The sequence below is a fragment of the Rhincodon typus genome, chromosome 2 (assembly GCF_021869965.1).
Source record: "Rhincodon typus isolate 14 chromosome 2, sRhiTyp1.1, whole genome shotgun sequence".
NCBI lineage: Eukaryota > Metazoa > Chordata > Chondrichthyes > Orectolobiformes > Rhincodontidae > Rhincodon > Rhincodon typus.
The window spans coordinates 109801778-109821015 of NC_063333.1; the positions used below are offsets into that span (position 1 = coordinate 109801778).

Here is a 19238-nt window from a genome sequence, read left to right on the forward strand (position 1 = left end):
TTTATGTCTTTCAATTTTGCATATCTCAGATTTTCCCTTCTGCTCCAAGGAAAACAAACCCAGCCTATCCAATCTCTCCTTACAAATGAGACTTTTCAATCCTGCTGAATCTGCTCTGCACCTTCTCTAATGCAATCATATCCTTCCAATAGGGTGGTGACCAGAATTGACAGTATTCCATCTGCAGCCTAATCAATGTTTCATATAGGAGCAGGGAGGTCTTGTTACAACTTTATTCAATGCCGTGGCTAACGAAGGCAAACATCCATATGCTGCCTTCACCACCATGTCTATCTGTGCTGACACCTTCAGGGATCTATAGACTTGTATACCAAGGTCCATTTGTTCCACTGTACTCTCTAGGGACCTACCATTCATTATGTATATTCTTGCCTTATTAAACCTCCCAAAATGCATCATTTCGCACTTATCAGGATTAAATTCCATCTGCCATTGCTCTGCCCAATTTTTCAGCTGATCAGTAGCAGACTGCAGCTTGGGACCACCCTCCACACTATCAATGTCACCAATTTTCATGTAATTTGCAAACTTACTAGTTATACTTTATATTTTCATGTCCAAGTTGTTAACGTACATAAACAGTAAGGATTCCAGCATCAATCCCTGTGGTACCCTGCTGATCACAGTTCTAAATCACAAAAGTATCCCTCCACTATCACTCTTTGCTTCCTGTTTGCAAACCAATTTTGAATCCAGTCTGCCAGTTTGCCAACTTGCCTTGGATTCCATGGACTCTTACCTTCTGGAACAGCCTTCCATGTGGGACCTTGTCAAAGGCCTTCTTGAAGTCCAGGTAAACAACATCAAATGCACTACCCTCATCAATACATTGTCACCCTTTCAAAAAAAAAAAAAAAAAAAAAAAAAATTCAGTTAATCATGCAGGATCTCCCTTTAACAAAACTGTGTTGACTATCCCCTGATCAATCCCCGGCTTTCTAAACGTGATTAATCCTGTCCTTCAGAATTTTTTCCCAATAATTTCCCTACCATTGACATCAGACTAACTGTTCTATAATTACCTTGCCTATCCTTGCTGCCCTTCTTGAACAAAGGGACCATATTAGTATCCTCCAGTCATCTATTACTTCACCTCTGGCCAGTGAGATATCAAGTATCTCAATCAGCACTCCAGCAATCTCCTTCCTGCCCACAGCTACCAAGGATACATCTCAACAGCTCTCTGGATTTATACATCTTTATGCCTGCTAAAAACATCAAATACCTCCTTACTAATTGTAAGGGGTTTTAGAACTTCACCATCCCAACCGAAACCCCTAGCCACAATATTTTTCTCTCCTTTGTGAATACAGAGGAGAAGTATTCATTTAATACCTGACCCATGTCTGCAGGTCTCTAATGGGTCCCCCTCTTTCCCAGATAATCCTTTTATTCTCAAATACATTTTTATGAAATGCCTTGGAGTTTTTGATCCTCTCTGCGAGAGATATTTCACAGCCGTTCTTTGCCCTCCTAATTTCTATTTTATGCAGCCCCCTGCGCACACTCAATAAAAACAAGGGAGGCCCTTAAAGTATTGCGCTGTACCTGACATCTACTTCCTTTCTCTTCTTTATAGATTAGCTCAATTGTCAGTCCTTATTGCCCTGCCTGTCTAGTAATAACCCTTTGGTCCTCAATGAGTTCTTATCGTCATAGAACCCCAAAACTGTGGAAAGAAACAGACTATTTGGCCCATCGAGTCCACCCAGACCCAACCCCTACCCTACCCTATTCCTGTATCCATAATCCACCTAGCCTGCACATCCCTGCACACAATAGCCAATGTAACATGGCCAATCCACCTAACTTGTACATTTTTGGACACGAGAGGAAACCCACACAGACACCGGGAGTAGTGTCCAACTCCACAGGCGCTTGAGGTTGGGATCAAACATGTGTCCCTGGTATCGTGAGGCAGCAGTGCTAACCACTGAGCCACTGTGTTGGGGGTGCAGTGGCTCATTGGTTAGCACTGCTGCCTCAGAAACAGGGGCCCAGGTTTGATTATGGAAGGTAGTGAGTTCTTAAAATGCCTCTAAGAATAATTTGTGGTTTCAGCTGCTAATTCTCCTATCCACCTGCCAACACAAAAATTAATGTTTACTGTGACGGTGTCCTTAAATTCCAGAACATTTGTCCATAAGCCTCCAGCACTAATATGCAGCCAATATAATTTTCTTTATAGCGTCATAATCCTCAAGCGAACCAGAAATTGTGTGCTTTACTTGTCAACTTACCCTGCATGCACACAATGTTTAGCCCTCTCTTGCCCAATCCATTTTCTCAGCTGACAAGAATGTCTCCACATCCTTCCCATCAAATTTTGGTAGTGTCTGTGCATACAAATTTCCTGACTGGACTTCAAATTGTGACTCAGATTTTCACCACTAGGGCGTGTATCAGTGTATGATATATCCTGTTTCAAGCTGACATTCATATTCCTCTCACTTTCTCTTGCACATTTAATTATTTTCTCATTCCCTATTTTTCCTGCCATTCCTGTTAGAATTCTCTCATGCTCAAACTCCATAATCACCTAATTATGATCTTTCACTCCTGAGTATCCAGCCTCTCCTGTATTTCCTGTAAACCAAAGTGCCATGCTAGTAATTCAATTATCTGCATGGCAATGCTCCCTCCAGTTTACCCACCAACTCAATATGTCTTTGAAATTCTTAACAGCTGGGGATAACATTGCCACCTGCAGAAAATCCTTTGAAGTTTCTACTGCTGTCTTAGATGTTTCTCAGAACCTGGTGTGTTTTCTCTCACCTTGTGCTACCACCAATACTGCACCCTAAAATTAGTTGCCTCTGCTTCAAATCAAAAGGAAAAAAAAAAAAAAAATCACACCTCATTGGTGAAGCATGGTGAGGGAAAAAAAAATCAAGCCCCACTATTCCCACAGTTGTCATAAAAGTTGAAGTTCTTTCCTTAAAAAAAAAACCAAACAGAATTTGACAATTTAACCCATCTTTAAAGCCAGGCTGGTATAGAGCACAGACCAGGTTTCTGTACTTTACAATAACAAAAGTTAAGTAAATACACAAAGCGTAGGTAAACAATTTTGAACAACTAGCAAACAACTGGGAGTTAGAAACTCCAGACCCCTTAAACTCCTCCATAATACACATTTAAAAAAAAAATGTTATAGCCAAGAGGGGAAGACTAGAAAAGTAATTCCATGGTTCCTGTTTACAGGACCTGCTGAGAAAATTCTTGTGCTGATCAAACTATGCTTCTTAGTCTTTGTTCTCAGAGGCTTTCATTGGTTTGTAGGAGGTACAGGGAACTGGTTCATTATTATATGAATAAAAAGTTCTGACTTGATGGGTGGGAGGGAGGGAGGAAGGAAGGAAAGGAAAGAATTTTCTTTCGGCTTAGAAGTTGGTTTTACTGTTGAGAACAGATGGGCAATCTGATGGCTTCTTCCTATTTTGTTCACAGGGAAGTGCTGGAGAAAGGTCACAGTACCCAAAACATAAAAAACTGTTTTCTCTCCAGACACTGCTAGATTTGTTGCAATTTTGGTTTTTGTTTCAGATTTACTGCATCTGCAGTTCTTTTGTTGCATGTTTTTTTTTGAAAAAGGCCAAAGGAAAAAATAAAGCTAAGCAATTCAGCTACCTGAGAACCACATTTGTTGGCCACAGAAGATGATCTTTGGCATCAGATTCTTGTTGCCAACAAAAGCTGCAGCTGGTCTACAAACTAATTTGCAATTGCTGCTTGAAGAAGCAGTTGTGTCAGTTCACTTGGTTTGAGCGGAGTTTTTTTTTAAAAAAAAAACCACAAACACTTTTTCACTTTGGTCCACAATCAAAAAATACAGAAAAAGAAAAGCTATAGGCTTTACAATTAGAAGATTAGTGAGTGTAGCATGGAACCATTAACTAGTACGGATGGAATACAAAGGTTTGGTTTTGTCTGATAGATGTCAGCAGAACATTGAGAAAAAGTCTGAGTCACATTTTCCATTTGCCGTACGTTCAAACAAGAGCTACTTTCTTACATGAACAGCAAGTAAACACGTACATAGAAATTAAATTTAGTAGGGCACGTGAAGATTTAAAGATCTAGTATATGAAACAAACCAAATTAAACATACTGCAATTTATTTTCAATATACTTTGTAAGAAAGAGACACAAGGTCAATCTGCTTGACGTACAATGAAAATTGAAATAGCATTTCTAAGATATTTTATACTGCAGTGGGAATCTCTGATGCGATTGTATCCAGGGGTTGCCAGTGACAATTCATTAATGAGTCATATAGTTCTTCACTTTGCTCCATGAATTGTTTGTTAACTTCATCAATATCCAACTTTGGATCTGGATCTTAAAGAAAAAGATTGTCATTTCAGTCTTTTTTCATAACTGATTTTTCGTACCACACATTCACAGTCTTGCACTTAGGTGCTTGACATCAACATTCCAATATCAACTCATGTTCTGCAGCAAGGCAGACTGCTTCCAAACATTTAACATAGATCATTTCAGCTAATGTCTGAATTTCTACTTCGTTTTGCCTAATCAATAATTGAAATGTCATGCAAAGCAGTTTCTCTAGCATTTTGATTGTGTTGCAGCAAAATCGTTCTGGTTTTAGAACCTTTTGTAGCTTTCTGCAGTTTTAACAAACAAGCTTTGAATGCATAACAAACATGAACTACCATCAGCTACTAACCAAGAGTTACAGAATGCTCTACATTCGCATTAAGAATATGACTGGAGTGCATTTCTCCAGAAATAAGAGGAGTTAGCTTACTCAATTAATTTGAACTAAACAGGTAATAAATTTACTATAATAAAACTGCAGATGCTGGAAAGAGAAGGGTCGCTGGACTTGAAATGTTGACTCTGCTTTCTCTCTATAGATGCTGGTAGACCCGAGTTTGTCCAACAATTTCTGCTTGTGGCTTTTCTGCTTGTTGGCACCCAGGGTACAGAAAGACCAACATGGAGACCAGAAATTGTCAGCTAGCTCCCTCCTCAAGATGGCTGTTGATTCCATGGAGACCTGCAGGCTTATATTTGCTAAAAATGATTTTTTTTTAAAAAAAGATAAAAGATAATGTGACTTAAAACAAGCAAGACTTAGTGTGAAACAAATTGCCATGCTGCTGGCATGGTAGTCAAGAGAGTGGACTTCAGTTCTTTGTACCAGCAGAACAATTCCATATAAGAAATAAAAATCAATGTAATACATAGATATCTACACTATAAAACACTCCCAAAGAGGCAAGTGTTCTCAAGTGTTTAAAAGGAAAGAATTTGGCTTTTTAGGTTTCTCAACTACCATGTTAATGCAGCATATCAGGATATTTCCATTTCACAAAACTAGGTTTATTTAAAAAAAGGTCCAGACCCAAAACGTCAGCTTTCCTGCTCCTCTGATGCTGCTTGGCCTGCTGTGTTCATCCAGCTCTACACCTTGTTATCTCAGATTCTCCAGCATCTGCAGTTCCTACTATCTTAGTTAATTTACTCTAGCTTTACACTAAGTAAAAGCAAAATCTTGCACGGAAGCACAAAACAATGCAAGCTCAAGGAACAGCACCACATCCTCCGATTAATTATTTGAAACTTCAGGGTTCACCAGGTCAATTTTAGATAGTCACCTCTTGCTCCCTTTTCCTTCTGCAGGTTTTGCATTTGCCTCTTGCTTTTGGACAGTAGCTAATTTATTATTCTTTTACAGGGTAAAAGCATCCCTTGCCACTTTTTGCCCATCCTCAAAAGCTCCTGAAGGTGGCAGCAAGCTGTCAAATGACCTGTTGCAGTGCAGGTGAGTTCCAGGGTTTTGATCAAATGACAATAAAGGAACAGCGATTTAGTTCCAAAACAGGGTAGTGTAGGGTTTGGAAAACTTTAAGTGATGTTCCCAAAAACCTACCCCATCCTTTTACATGTTGATCAGATTCTGAAGGTGCTATTTAAAGAAACCTTAGTGAGTTGCTACAGACCATCTTTTGGTTGACATGCTGATGCCTTGTTGGGAAGAGAAGACAAGAGTGTATAATGTCAAAAGGTGGTAGAAGAGTGCCAATTAAGCAGGCTGCTTTATTCTGACTGGTGTTCACTTTCTTGCATATTTTAGTGTTGTATTCAGCCAGTTAAGAGGAGAGTATTCCATTTCGCTCCTGATGTGCTCTTCACAGACAGACGGTTGAGCATGGAGTAGAATTAATCTACAGATTCTTAGTTAATTAATCCTATTTTCTGAACTGTTTTGGTAGCCACATTAGCTGGTCCAGTTGCCTTTCTGGTCAATTGAAATCTTCCCAATCCAACGCTATGGTAAGTTGGGGAATTCAGCAACAGTAATGCCATGGGCAGATGGTTAGATTCTCTCAGTTTAGCACGTGTGGCACAAACGTTATGGAGCTAAGATAATGGCAAAAAGTGTTAATGGCACTGGATGGGTAAATCAATAGGGCCAAGATAATGCTATTAGTGTGTAGGTTCATACATTCCAGCAGGTGCTGTGGTGGGTTAAAAAAACCTTGGCAAAAAAGTCTGGAATTAACAACTAGCTTCAGTAATGGTGACCGTAAAACTGTAGTTTATACAGCAACAAACAGCTGTTTCACTAATTACCTTCAGGAAAGTCTGCCTGGCATCCTTAGGGTTTAGCTTACATATGATTAACAGCAATCCAAACACCCTGGCAAACCAATAAAGTTATGGCATCACCACAAATTCAAAAAAGAAAGTCAACCAGCATCAATTTAAACACCAACACATTTACTGTGCTATTCATGTATCTAGATATTGGTTTCTTTTACCCATCCCTGTAGTCTTGTTTTGCAAAACACTTGTTCCCCCAACCACTAAGTTAACCTCTTCTCTCTCCCCATCGAGCAGAGGATGCTGGTGAGAAGTAGCCGAGGAGGATTCTGGGAGAAGTCAGCTCTGTTGCCGCAACTACGAAGCGATAATGGAGAGCACTACAGCTCAACAGGATGAAGAGCATCCGGAGGACAGTAGTGAGAAAGTACTAAAGGAAGATTCTGGAAGAATTTCTTCCTTCCTACTGGTTGGATTTAAAAGGGAGGCAAGCTCTAGTGGGAGTGGCCATTTTGGAGAGAGGCAATGAGATGGAGGTGCTGTTGTTGAGGTCAAAGCACAGGCTTTGTCAAGTGTTGGGCTTGGGTGAAAAGGGACAGCAGCATTATGCTCCAGCAAGATAAAGTCTTTATTTTTAATCCAATAGTTACTAGAGGGGTAGTATTGGCAAATCAATCAGGAAGAGTATATTCCGGAGAGATGTGGGAGATCAAGAAGTCCAATGTCCCTGACAACAATGTCTGCAGGTGTGTCCACCTCCAGATTCTTTCAGACCACATGGATCAGTTGGACGCACTGAGGAATATAAAAGGAACCAAATAACCACAGAAGGGAGCGATTAATCCCATCTTATCCATGCTGACCCCTAATTCCATTTTCCGTCACATTGGAGCTTACAGCACTTAAGGTGCTGATCCATGTACTTATTGAAAGAGAGAGAGCTTAGGGTCTCTGCCTCTAACTCAGACAGCGAACACCAGGCACCACCACCCACTGTGTAAAGATGCTTTTCCTCACATCCCCTCTAAGAAGGCTGCCACTTAGCTTTAACCTGGCCCCTAGTTTTTGAACTCTGCCAAGAGAAACTGGTTACTTCTGTCTACTCTATCTCTACACCTTACAATTTTAGGGCAGCACGCTGCCTCATAGCACCAGGAACCTGGGTTCGATTCCACCCTCGGGTGACTGTCTGTGTTGAGTTTGCATGTTCTCCCTGTGTCGAGTTTGCATGTTCTCCCTGTGTCTGCATGGGATTCCTCCAGGTGCTCCGGTTTCCTTCCACAGTCCAAAGATGTGCGAGTTAAGTGGACTGGCCATGCTAAATTGCCATAGTGTTCAGGGATGTGTAGGTTAGGTGGGTAATAGAGGGATGGGTCTGGGTGGGATGTTTGAGGGTTGATGTAGACTTGTTGGACCGAAGGACCTGTTTCCATACTGTAGGGATTCTATGAATTTTTGTACACCTCAATCATGTTACCCCTCAAAATTCTCTGTTCCAAGGAAACAACCCCAACCTCTTCAATCTCTCCTCATAGCTGCAATTCTCCAGTCTTGGCAACATTCTAGTAAGTTTTCACTGCACTCTCTTCACAGCGACTATACCCTTCCTATAATGTGATGGTCAGAACTACTAGCAATACTCCAGTTGTGGCCCTAGTTTCATCATTATATCCCTACTTTTATATTCTATGCCTCTGCCAAAGGAAAGTATTCCATAGACCTTGCTTACCTATACGGCTACCTGTGCACTTGCATTCCAAGACCTCTCACAACATGCACTAGGGAGGCCAGAAATAAAGATGATACAGTTGATGGCATGGCTAAAGACCAGGTGTGGGGGTGGGGGGAGGGATTCAGATGTTTGGACCATTGTGATCTCCTCCAGGATAGGAAGAACCTGTTCAAGTCAGGTTTGCTTGTGCCACTTGGGAAGAGTTGAAACTAGTGTGGCAGGGGAAGGGATCCAAAAGCAGTCAGTCAGCATGTGGAGTGATTGAGAAAGTACAGCTTAAGTCAGTGTAATACAAAGAACAGGCAGGGGCAGGTCAATGAACATGGCAGGACTGGCAGCCTGAAGTGTATTTATTTTAATGCAAGGAGTGTAATGGACAAGTCAGAGGACATTAACGTTTGGATTAGTACATGGAATTACAATATTTTAACCATTACAAAAACCCAGTTAAGGAAAGTGCAGGAGTGGCAGCTCAACGTTTAAGGGTTTAGATGTATCGGGCATGATACAGAGGAATGTAAAAGGGATGAGGAGTTGCACTAATGGTAATGGAAAGATAATGGGGAGATCCTGAATGAGTACTTTGTATCAGTTTTCACCAAGGAGAAGGACATGATTAATGTTGAGGTCAGGGATGAGTGTGTGAATGCTCTACAGAATGTTGAAAAAGAGGAAGGTTTGAGAATCCTAAATTGCATTAAAGGTAGACAAGTCCCGAGGACCAGATGGGATATACCCCAGGTTATTCAAAGAGGCAAGGGAGGCAATAACTAGGGCATTGGCAGATATCCTCACATCCTTGTTGACCACAGGTGAAGTTCCAGAGGACTGGAGATTAGCGAATGTTGTTCAGGAAAGGATGCAGGGATAATCCAGGAAACCTTAAACTGGTGAGCTTGATGGCTGTGGTGTGGAAGCTCTTGGAGAAGATACTGAGGGACAAGACATATGCGCCTTTGGAGGAAAATGGACCAGTTAGCAACAGGCAGCATGGTTTTGTCCAAGGAAGGTCATGTCTCACCAACCTGATCAAACTTTTTTTTGAAGAGGTAATGAGGATAATTGAGGGAAGGACTGTGGATATAGTTTATATAGGGTGGCCTGACTAGATGGCTAGAAAACTGGCTTGGTCATAGAAGACCGGTAACTACTGGTGTTCCACAGGGGTCAATCTTAGGTCCTCAGTTGTTTGTAGTATATATCAATGATCTGGAGGAAAAAGGTGGGTGGCCCAATTAGCAAGTTTGCAGATGACATGAAGATTGACGGAGTTGTTGATAGTGCCGACGATTGTGAAAGGATACAACAGGCTATAGATAGATTGGTAACTTGGGCATAGAAATGGCAGATGGAGTTTAATCTGGACAAATGCGAGGTGATGCATTTGAAGATCAAATTTAGGTGTGAATTTGAATTGTAAAATGGCAGAACCCTTAGGAACACCAACATTCAGGATCTGGGTGTGCAGGTCTACAGTTCCCTGAAAGTGGCCACACAGGTAGCCAAGGTGATTAAGAAGGCATATGGCATAGAACATAGGGCCTGTACTGTGGTGTACTGTTCTTCAGCCCATGATGTGGTGCCAAAAACTTTTACTCTAAACCTAAGGTCTATCTAACCTCCACCGCTACCTTATACTATCATCATGACGGCATGCTTGTACTCCATACCCTGGGCGATGAAAACAAGAGTTGGCAAAGCATATTGCAGCTATATAAAACCCTTGTTAGGCCGCATTTGGAGTATTGTGTGTAGTTTTGGTCACCACACTACCAGAAGAATATGGAAGCTTTGGAAAGAGTACAGAGAAGGTTCATCAAGATGTTGCCTGGTCTCCAGGGCATTGACTATGAGGAAAGGTTAAAAAGACTAGGATTGTTTTCACTGGAAAAATGGCAGCTGAGAGGAGACCTGATAGAGGTCTACAAAATTATGAGAGGCACAGAGGCTTTTTCCCAGGATTGAACATTCAATTACAAGAGGGCACAGGTTCAAGGTCAGAGGGGGAAAAGTTTAAAGGAGATGTGTGAGGGAAGTTTTTCATAAAGAGGATGGTAGCAGCCTGGAATGCACTACCAGAAGAGGTGGTGGAAGTGGGCGCATTGAAGACATTTAACAGGCACCTAGATGGGGCCATGAATAGGGAGGAATACAAAATCGAAAAATGACAGGTTTGCTTTTGGATTAATATGACATGATGGTCAGCTCCGGCTTGGAGGGCTGGAGAGCCTGTTCTTGTGCTGTACTTATTCAAAAATTTAAAAGGCTGCAGGTGCCTGCAATGTAGTGCCAGGGGAAGTAGTAGAAGCAGATACAATGAAAACATTCAAGAGGCAGTTAGACAGGCACATGAACAGGCAAGGAATAGAAGGATATGGACCACATGCAGGCAGATAGAATTATTTTAGAATGGCATAATGGTCATTGCAGACAGGATGGTCCGAAGGGCCTGTTCCTGTACTGTTCTATGGATGGCAAAGGATAGTTGTGCAACTTGATACCAAACTGTTAGAATACATTTCTTATGGCTCCCTGGCACCAATTGCACATCAAAGCCTGAACAAACTATAGAAGAGACATCACACATTTTGTACATGTATGCCAATCATTTATTGATAAGCTAACAGGAGGAGTGGACCAAGTGACGGGGAAGATCAGTACAAGACCTTTTGTCAAAGATCAACAACCAAAAATTTAGCACGAGGTTGATGCATATGCCAGAAGGGGCTGGTGAGTGGAGGGAAGTCAGGAAATAAAACTGGCTGAAATGTACAAAGGAGCAGAATTTCAATTTTATGTATTGAAGGGAAGAGGAGAAATGGAATCCAGGAAATTTTGTAAGCTTAGAATGAGCCCAATGTTGAACTTAGCTCAAGAAAATAAACAAACAAAGTCAGGAACTTGTGGAAGAGGAGTCTGGTGGCAGGAGCAATAGGTAGAATAGTAGGCTGGATAGGGTTGGAGACCCAGTGGGGATCAATTTATGAACAGCAAGGAAAAAAAGAACAGGTAAGGAGTACCAAAAGTAGTAGGAACCATTATGATAGTTTTAATAGCTACCAGCCATTTAGATGGTAAATTCGTGAAGGAAGTAAAACAAAGATTATATAGTTGGAGAGTTTGGCTCATAAAGGAAGGTGCTAGATCAGCACAGCCTTGGAGGGCTGAAGGGCCAGTTCCTGTGCTGTACTTCTCTTTTGTTAGACAGACAATTATACTTCAAGGTCTGTTAAATTTTTGGGAGGATGAGTTTCGTTTTAGAAAACGAAAAATGGAAACACCCAAATCTCAGAGGAGGGTCAGTGTTACTTCGGAGCAGAGCAATTCCATGAGATCCTTGAATACAGATGCATTCAGAGCGGTGTTCCCAGAAGGGGAAAATATAATGAAACCAGGTTACTTGAGTAGAGTATGGATTGGAGGGTTAGTCCCAGACCGGAGATTTGGGATAAAACTCTGAAGAGGACTTGGAAGCGGAGTTTAAAACTCAGTTGTGTGATAACACCAGGAATGAGTCAATCAGCATTTCCACACAAGGATTTAAAGTTGCAGTTACCTTGAATTTATGGAGGTGTTAGAGAAAAAGATGCTGTACAAAGGATTTTTTTTTTTGGGAACTTGTTTATTCTATTTTATCTCTGATGTTTTGCTTAGACTTAATTTATTGTTAAAAGAATCTGTAACATTGTGTGCTTCAGTCTTAGAGAAACAGAAGACATTGTTAAAAGCAAGACAGTGTACGATCTGACTTATCCAGTAATAATGAAATTGGTAGTGTTATAATCACAGCTGATGTCTCACTTAATTGGACTCAAGATTAGCCTCAAAAAGGTGATCCACCGTAATAACTTAGTGGGGCATCATGTTGATGACTTTGAAATTTCAAATACACATTGCATGGAGAACACATCACATGCATTCACTGTAAGCAGCTATAATTACATTTTATTTGCACATTCCCAGAAGACAGGGAAAGAGAATGCAAAATAACAATGCTCAGGTATTAAAATATTACATCCCTTCTCCGTTCAGTCCAAAAAGGTAGTAGAAAGGGCATATTTTAATCAAAAAAGTGACTAAACCAACCTCAACTGTACCTGAAATTTAGCATGATGTTGAGCTCCTCGTACTGGACTGGGGTGGTCAAGTTCAAAAATAACATGACACCAGGTTTATTTGAAATCACAAGCTTTTGGAGTGCTGCCTTTTCATCAGGTTTGCCCTGAAGGGACAGTGCTCCAAAAAGCTTGTCATTTCAAGTAAACCTGTTCGACTATAGCCTGGTGTGGCATTACTTTTGACCATGCATTTTAACAGGTTGGTTTGTACGTTTGCTTTCACTTAAATGAAAGTATAATATTAGATGTCCAAAATTGTCACAGTAAAGAAACAGAGAATGGCTGAGCTAAACTATAAATTCTTAATATCTGCAATGTTAAAACTGAACTTCAACTGTTTAATAGGTGGGGGGCTCTGACATAGATTGATTTGTCTTTAAGATCTTGACTCACGTGGCTATACATGTGGATTCTGTGAAACCAGCAGTTTCCAGTTTCTTTGTGAATTTTGCTTGAACTGAAGGAGAAAGATCATGAGCAATTTCTCATGCTCCTTTTTAACAGATTTCCTCTTTTACCAGAAAGATCTACAGGATACCAGTGTTTCTCCAGTTTTCGTTAGATCACTTTACAAGCAAGTCTAACCAGTTCTGTTTATTATGTTGGGTGGTTTTTCACTATACCCTTGTTACTAATATTGCATTCAAGTTTCATGCCTCATCTTGACACCAACTTGCTTTTCTCCTACTTTGTCACTGATGTCAGATTTAAGCAAGTTAAACCACAGCACCTTCCAAACCCATGACCACTTCCATCTAGAAGGACAAGGGCAGCAGATATATGGGAACATCACCACCTCCAAGTCACTCACCATCCTGACTTGGAAATATAATTGCCGTTCCTTCACTGTTGCTGGCGCAAAATCCTGGAATTCCCTCCCTAATAGCATGTGGGTCAACCCACAGCAGGAGGAATGCAGTTCACCACCACCACCACCACCACCTCCTCAAGGGCAACCAAGGATGGGCAAGAAATGCTGGCCAGCCAGCAATGCCCACATCCACAAGAATGAATAGAGAAAAATAAAAGTGTGATTGCTTACTTTTGTGTTTAAATCAGATATAAGCTGCAGAGTATTCTATCCTGTGTCAAAGTATGGAAATTAGTATCTAGTTTGTCACCTATCACTTCTCTTCAAATCTGTATGAAAAATGTCTTTCTGCAGGATCATTCCAAAATGGGCGAGTGATATTAGGGTAGGTAAATTCTATTCTCAAATATTCAAATGCTTTGATAAACTGAACCATTGTCAGACACCAGCATCTCTGACAACCCATTAACTGCAAACACACTTTTTCTACACTTCAAACGAAAAAAAAGTTGATGCTTATACTCACTTATTTCAAACAAGTGACACCTTTTTGTCCACACAAACAAAAGGATTTAAATAAAAACCTCAAGACACTGCAGCTGTATCAATGCAAGTTGTGAATAAGCAACATGCACATTCAAGAACTTTCAGACTCCCGAACTAAGAATCTATGACTTAGGAGCAAGTCATTGGATCTTTTGAGCCTGGTCCATCGGCTTACAGTCTCAGCTCCACTCTCTTGTCGTGCCCCATAACTCATCTACCAAAAATCTAAGCCTCAAATTTGATGCAAGACCCAGCCTCCCACTTTCTAGGGAAAGAAATGCAACACTGTAAAGACCCAAGGGAAGAGGATTCTAAGTGTCTGAGAAAATAGCAAGATCTCTTAAAAACAGCTCCCAATTTTGATCTCCCTAAAGACAGGAGATCACAATATCCACCATCTTTTGTCCCCGCAGAATGTATTTAAATAAGATCACACTTCATTCTGAATTCCTAATGGATATAGGCCAAACCTTTCACAAGATAAGCCTTTCAGCCCAGAATTTATTAAAAAAAAAAAACAGATGAACCTTCAAATTGGTTCTAATTTAAAAACATCATGAACATGGTCATTGTTGGCTGGGTTAGCATTTATCATCTATCCCAGGTTGCCTTTGGGAAGATGGTGGGAGGTGCCTTCTTGAACCACTGGTATCTATTTGGTGTAAATGCACCTGTAATGTTGTTTGGGAGCAATTTCCAGCATTTTGACACAGTCACAGTTAAAGAACAGCAATATATTTCAAAGTCAGGATGGCGCGTGGCTCGGAAGAGAATCTGCTTGTTCTTGTCCTTCTAGATTGTAGTGGCTGTGGGTTTGGAAGGTGCTATCTTAGGACCCTTGGTGAACTTCTGCAGTGCATCTTTCAACAGTACACACTACTGCGACTGACTGATGCTGGGGGGGGGCGAAGAAGAGTGGATGTGATGTCACTTCAGTGAGCTGCTTTATCCTAGATGGTGACAAGTGTTGTTGAAGCTGCAATCAATTGCACTCCTCACTCGAGTCTTTTAGATTATGAGCAGGCTTTGGGAGTCATGTGGCTGCAAAATGCCACATTTTGATCCAATTCATTCTCTGGTCACTTGTTAGCCCCCTGAATGTTGATACTAACATTGATGTCAAGGGGTAATGGTTAGATTTTCCGAGACGATCATTGCCTGGCACTTGTGTAGTGTAAATGTCAGCCCAAACTCGAGTATTGTCCAGGTCTTGCTGCTATTGAGCACAGACTGCTTTGCTCACGAATGATGCTGGACATTATGCAATAATCAAAACATCTCCACCTCTCTCCATTTGATGAAGTGAAGGTCATTGAAGCAGCTGAAGATAATTGGATCTTTTTCCAAACTAGCTTCAAATCTACTTTTGCTCATGAAGGATCTACCCCTACCTTAAAAATATTCAAAGGCTGTGTTTCAGCTTTGGGGAAAGAGGGGATTCAAAGATCCTCAACTCCCAAAAAAAAACCACACATTGACTCTTAGTTCCAAATTCACCCAGAAGAAATATCTTTACCACGATTCAGGTTACCAGGCCAACAGCACGGTTGCTGAGTCACATGGAGCCTGGACCAGGTAGGGACAGATTTCCTTCCCTGAACTACATTAGTAAAGCAGATCATTACAAGGTCACTTTAGCCTGGCTTTGAATTTGAATTCAATCAAAATTGATCAGACATGGTTGGATTTGAACTCACATCACCAGTTAGTCTGGATCACTAAGCGTTAAATTTATGTGCCTGTCAAAAAGGCACATTGCAGTTAACAGGCCTCATTCAAACCATGACTTACTCTCCTAAACTCCAAAGGCTCTTGCAGCTTTTCCTCAAGGTAACCCACCCATTCCGGGTACTAATCTGGAAAAGCTTCTCAACTGCTTCCAAAACCTTTACATTCTTCCTGAAAAACAAAAGGGACTGATACTCCACACCTGGTCTCACTAAAATCCTGCATAACTAAAAACAGGATTTTTTTCTTTTCTTAAAAAAGATTAAAAATTTTCCCTTTGCAAAAAAAATTTTTTATTAGTTTTCTTAATTTCCTACACCGTATCCTTTTGCGATTCACACATGAAGAGATTCAAACCACTCTGTAATCTCATACCAATTACACAGTTAGTGTCTTTATATTCTTCTTGCCAAAATAGATAATTTTGTATTTTCCCACATAATACTGTTTGCAAGGTTTTTGCCCACACACCTACTCCTTTGTTGCCTCCATTAGGTCTTCTTGACACTTACTTTCCTGCTCACTTCTTGAGTCATCAGAATTAGCAATAAATACCAAATGGAGTCCAGTCACCCAAGTCATTTGTATAAACTGTAAACAGTGGAGGCCCCAGTAGCATCGGTCATGCACCATTGATTACATCAAGCTAATTAGAAACGTGATCTGTTTATATCTAAGAGGAAAATTGGTTAGCTTACTTCCTTCATTCACTGTAGGATGTCTAATGATCACAAAACATGGAATTTAAATATTGTCTCTTGCATGCCTGTTAATGGTCTAGCATCAGCAGTAGTCAGAAGTCCAAAAACATTCACCACTAATATCCACATCATTATGTATCTACTCAAATCACATGCCAGGATCCAGCTTAGAAGTGGTTCTTTACAATTATTGCACAAGCTGTAAATAAATACAACATATACCTACATTTAAGTCACAAGTATTTTTAAATTCCATGGAGGACCCCATAGTGTGGTACAAATAAACAGAATAATACAAAACATTGTTTTTACCTTCTACAGGCTCCTCTTCAGCTTCATCAGTAATTGTGGAATTCTGCTGAAACTGAAAGATATTTTCCAGTAAACTCAAGCAGATAACCAATACATGTCAAAATTCAAAAGAAAGAGGGAGAAAAAGAAAAAAAAAAGACAAAGACAATGTGCAAAGTCAGGCACAAACTTTACCTCAGACAGCTGTGCCATTTCTGTGATCAGGGAAGAAGTTACTGGTGGTGTTTCAGTACTGCCATACTGCGGGTACCCATAGTTGTAGCTGCCATAGGGATCATAACCCCATTGAGAGTAAAACTGTTGATAGTATTGTGTATAGTTGTAAGTGGCAGTTGGTTGGTATTCTGGCTTGGTTTTTGCACTGAAATTACACATTATATCCAAATTAAGTCATATCCTTTAATTGTAGTCCAGACAAGTGACAAAGGAACAAATCACTTCTAAATCAATCATTGATTTTGCAGCACATGCCTACAGGTTTCCAAAGTCTAGGTTAGAATCTCAGTCATGTACTTCAACAGGCCAAAGTTAGGAACACTAATCTGGAGAAGAAATAACATTCACATGCCATTTTTTAAGCACCAGGCATTCAAATATTGTAACTCACCTTTGCCAGTACCAGTATATATTGTGAGAGGTTTCTACAAGCTCTGCCTGATCACTACAGAAAGCCATGCTTAACTCTCTAAGTGACTAATAAGACACACATTCACCAGTTAAATAGGAAAAAAAAGCTGATCAGCTGTAATGCCTTATCTTTTATTGAATCTTGATCAATTCACTGACAGCCACATTTATCAACTACAGCTGTGAATTATTTGTAATGTGTTGATTGTTAATCTAATTTGGGAATTATAATAAACTAATCAAAATAGTTGGAATTGCTTAAAAGGAATATTTGCACAATGCCAATGTTAATGATGTAATGATGTAATGTTGATTCCTAGATATTAAGAAATGATCAAAATCAGGATAAAATATCTTTGACAACTTTTATCTCAAGAACATAAACTTAGTGGGAAAATACACAGCAGATGCAGTATTGCATACGCAAGTGTGAAGTTGTCTATTACAATAGAAAAAAAACAGAATGGCAGAGTATTATTTGTTATTATTATTTAAATAGTGATAGATTGAGAAATATTAATGCACAAGGGAATCTGGGCATCCTTAAACACAAATTACTGAAAGCAAGCATTCATGTTAGGAATGCTAATGGTATTTTGGCCTTTATTGCATGAAGATTTGAGTACAGGAGCAGGAATGTCTTACTGCAGCTGCACAGGGTATGGCGGTGACTACATGTGTAGTTTTGGTCTCCTTACCTAAGAAAGGATATACTTAATACAGAATCAGTGCAGGCAAGGTTCAAAAGACTAATTCCTGCTATGGCGGAATTATTGTATGAGAAGAGATTGGATTGACTAGAAAAAGGGTCACTGGATTCAAAATGTTAATTCTGCCTTCCCTCCACAGATGCTACTAAACTCTCCAGTTTCTCCAGCAATTTCTATTTTTCTTTCAGACTTCCAGCATCTCAGAATCCCTGCAGTGTAGAAACAGGCCCTTTGGCCCAACAAGCCCACACTGACCCTCAGAGCATCTCACCCAAACCCATCTCCAAATAACCCACCTAATCTACACATCCCTGAACACTGGACAATTTTCCATGGCCAATCCACCTAGCCTGCACATTTTTGGACTGTGGGAGGAAACCAGAGCACCTGGAGGAAGCATGCATGCAGACACGAGGAGAATGTGCAAACTCCACATGGACAGTTGCCCGAGGCTGGAATCGAACCCAGGCCCCTGGCGCTGTGAGGTAGCAGTGCTAACCACTGAGCTACCGTGCCGCCCCAAGGCTTCTACAGGCTCCTCTTCAGCTTCATCAGTAATTGTGGAATTCTGCTGAAATTGAAAAATATTTTCCAGTAAAGTCAAGCAGATAACCAATACATGTCAAAATTTAAAAGAAAGAGGGAGAGAAAAAAAAAGAGAAGACAATGTTCAAAGTCAGGCACAAACTTTACCTCAGACAATTGTGCCATCTGTAGTTCTTTGTTTTACGTGGGTTGACTAGGGCTGTATTCACGAGTTTAGAAGAATGAAGGGGGATCTCAGTGAAATATGTAAAATTTTGAAAGGACTGAACAGACTGGTTATAGGGATTATGTTTTGCCTATCTCAAACAAGGGACATGGTGTCAGGATATAGCATTGGCCATATTGGACGGAATGGAAGTTTCTTCACTAGGAGGATGATGAATCTTTGGAATTCTCTTTAGACGTCTGTGTAGGCCAAGTCACTTCAGAAAGAAATATATACTGAAGGTTCAAACTGCAATAGTCAGTTTAGAAATGCAGAAAATAGGAGTAAGATAGGTCATTTGGCCCATCAAACTTGTTCTGTCATTCACTAAGATCATGGCTACTGTTCTATTTCCATGCCATTCTCTTACTCTTTCCCTATACCCCTTTAAAAAAGCAAGAAAGGATTATTTTCACACCACTAATGTCTAACCTGTAAATTCTTAAGTGTATACTGGGGTCAGGGCAAAGGTGATGATATTTCCTATTTGGTTAGCAACTCATTAAATCTTCATTTGTAAAAGAAATAGGTCTCGACTTTGTGCTGGTAAAGAAGCCAGTCAGCCTTTACAATCATTATTACACTGAAACTGACAACTATTCTGGACT

At 40.4% G+C, this 19238-nt stretch overlaps 1 protein-coding gene across 6 annotated transcripts in view; it reads right to left on the reverse strand.

Moving 5' to 3' along the window:
* Positions 1-834: 834 nt before the first annotated feature.
* trnau1apb (tRNA selenocysteine 1 associated protein 1b) overlaps positions 835-19238 on the reverse strand; it is a 53228-nt gene continuing 34824 nt past the window's right edge. For 5 of the 6 annotated variants that reach the window (XM_048616336.1, XM_020514901.2, XM_048616348.1 and 2 more), the window contains 3 exons: positions 16717-16903; positions 16543-16594; positions 4123-4362 (listed from right to left, as the gene is read on the reverse strand). In XM_048616336.1, the coding sequence (XP_048472293.1) occupies positions 4226-4362; positions 16543-16594; positions 16717-16903 (376 nt within the window). In that variant the 3' untranslated portion in view covers positions 4123-4225. Of the gene's footprint in view, positions 859-4122; positions 4363-16542; positions 16595-16716; positions 16904-19238 lie in introns of those variants that run through there. The other variant, XM_048616342.1, reaches the window with a different exon arrangement.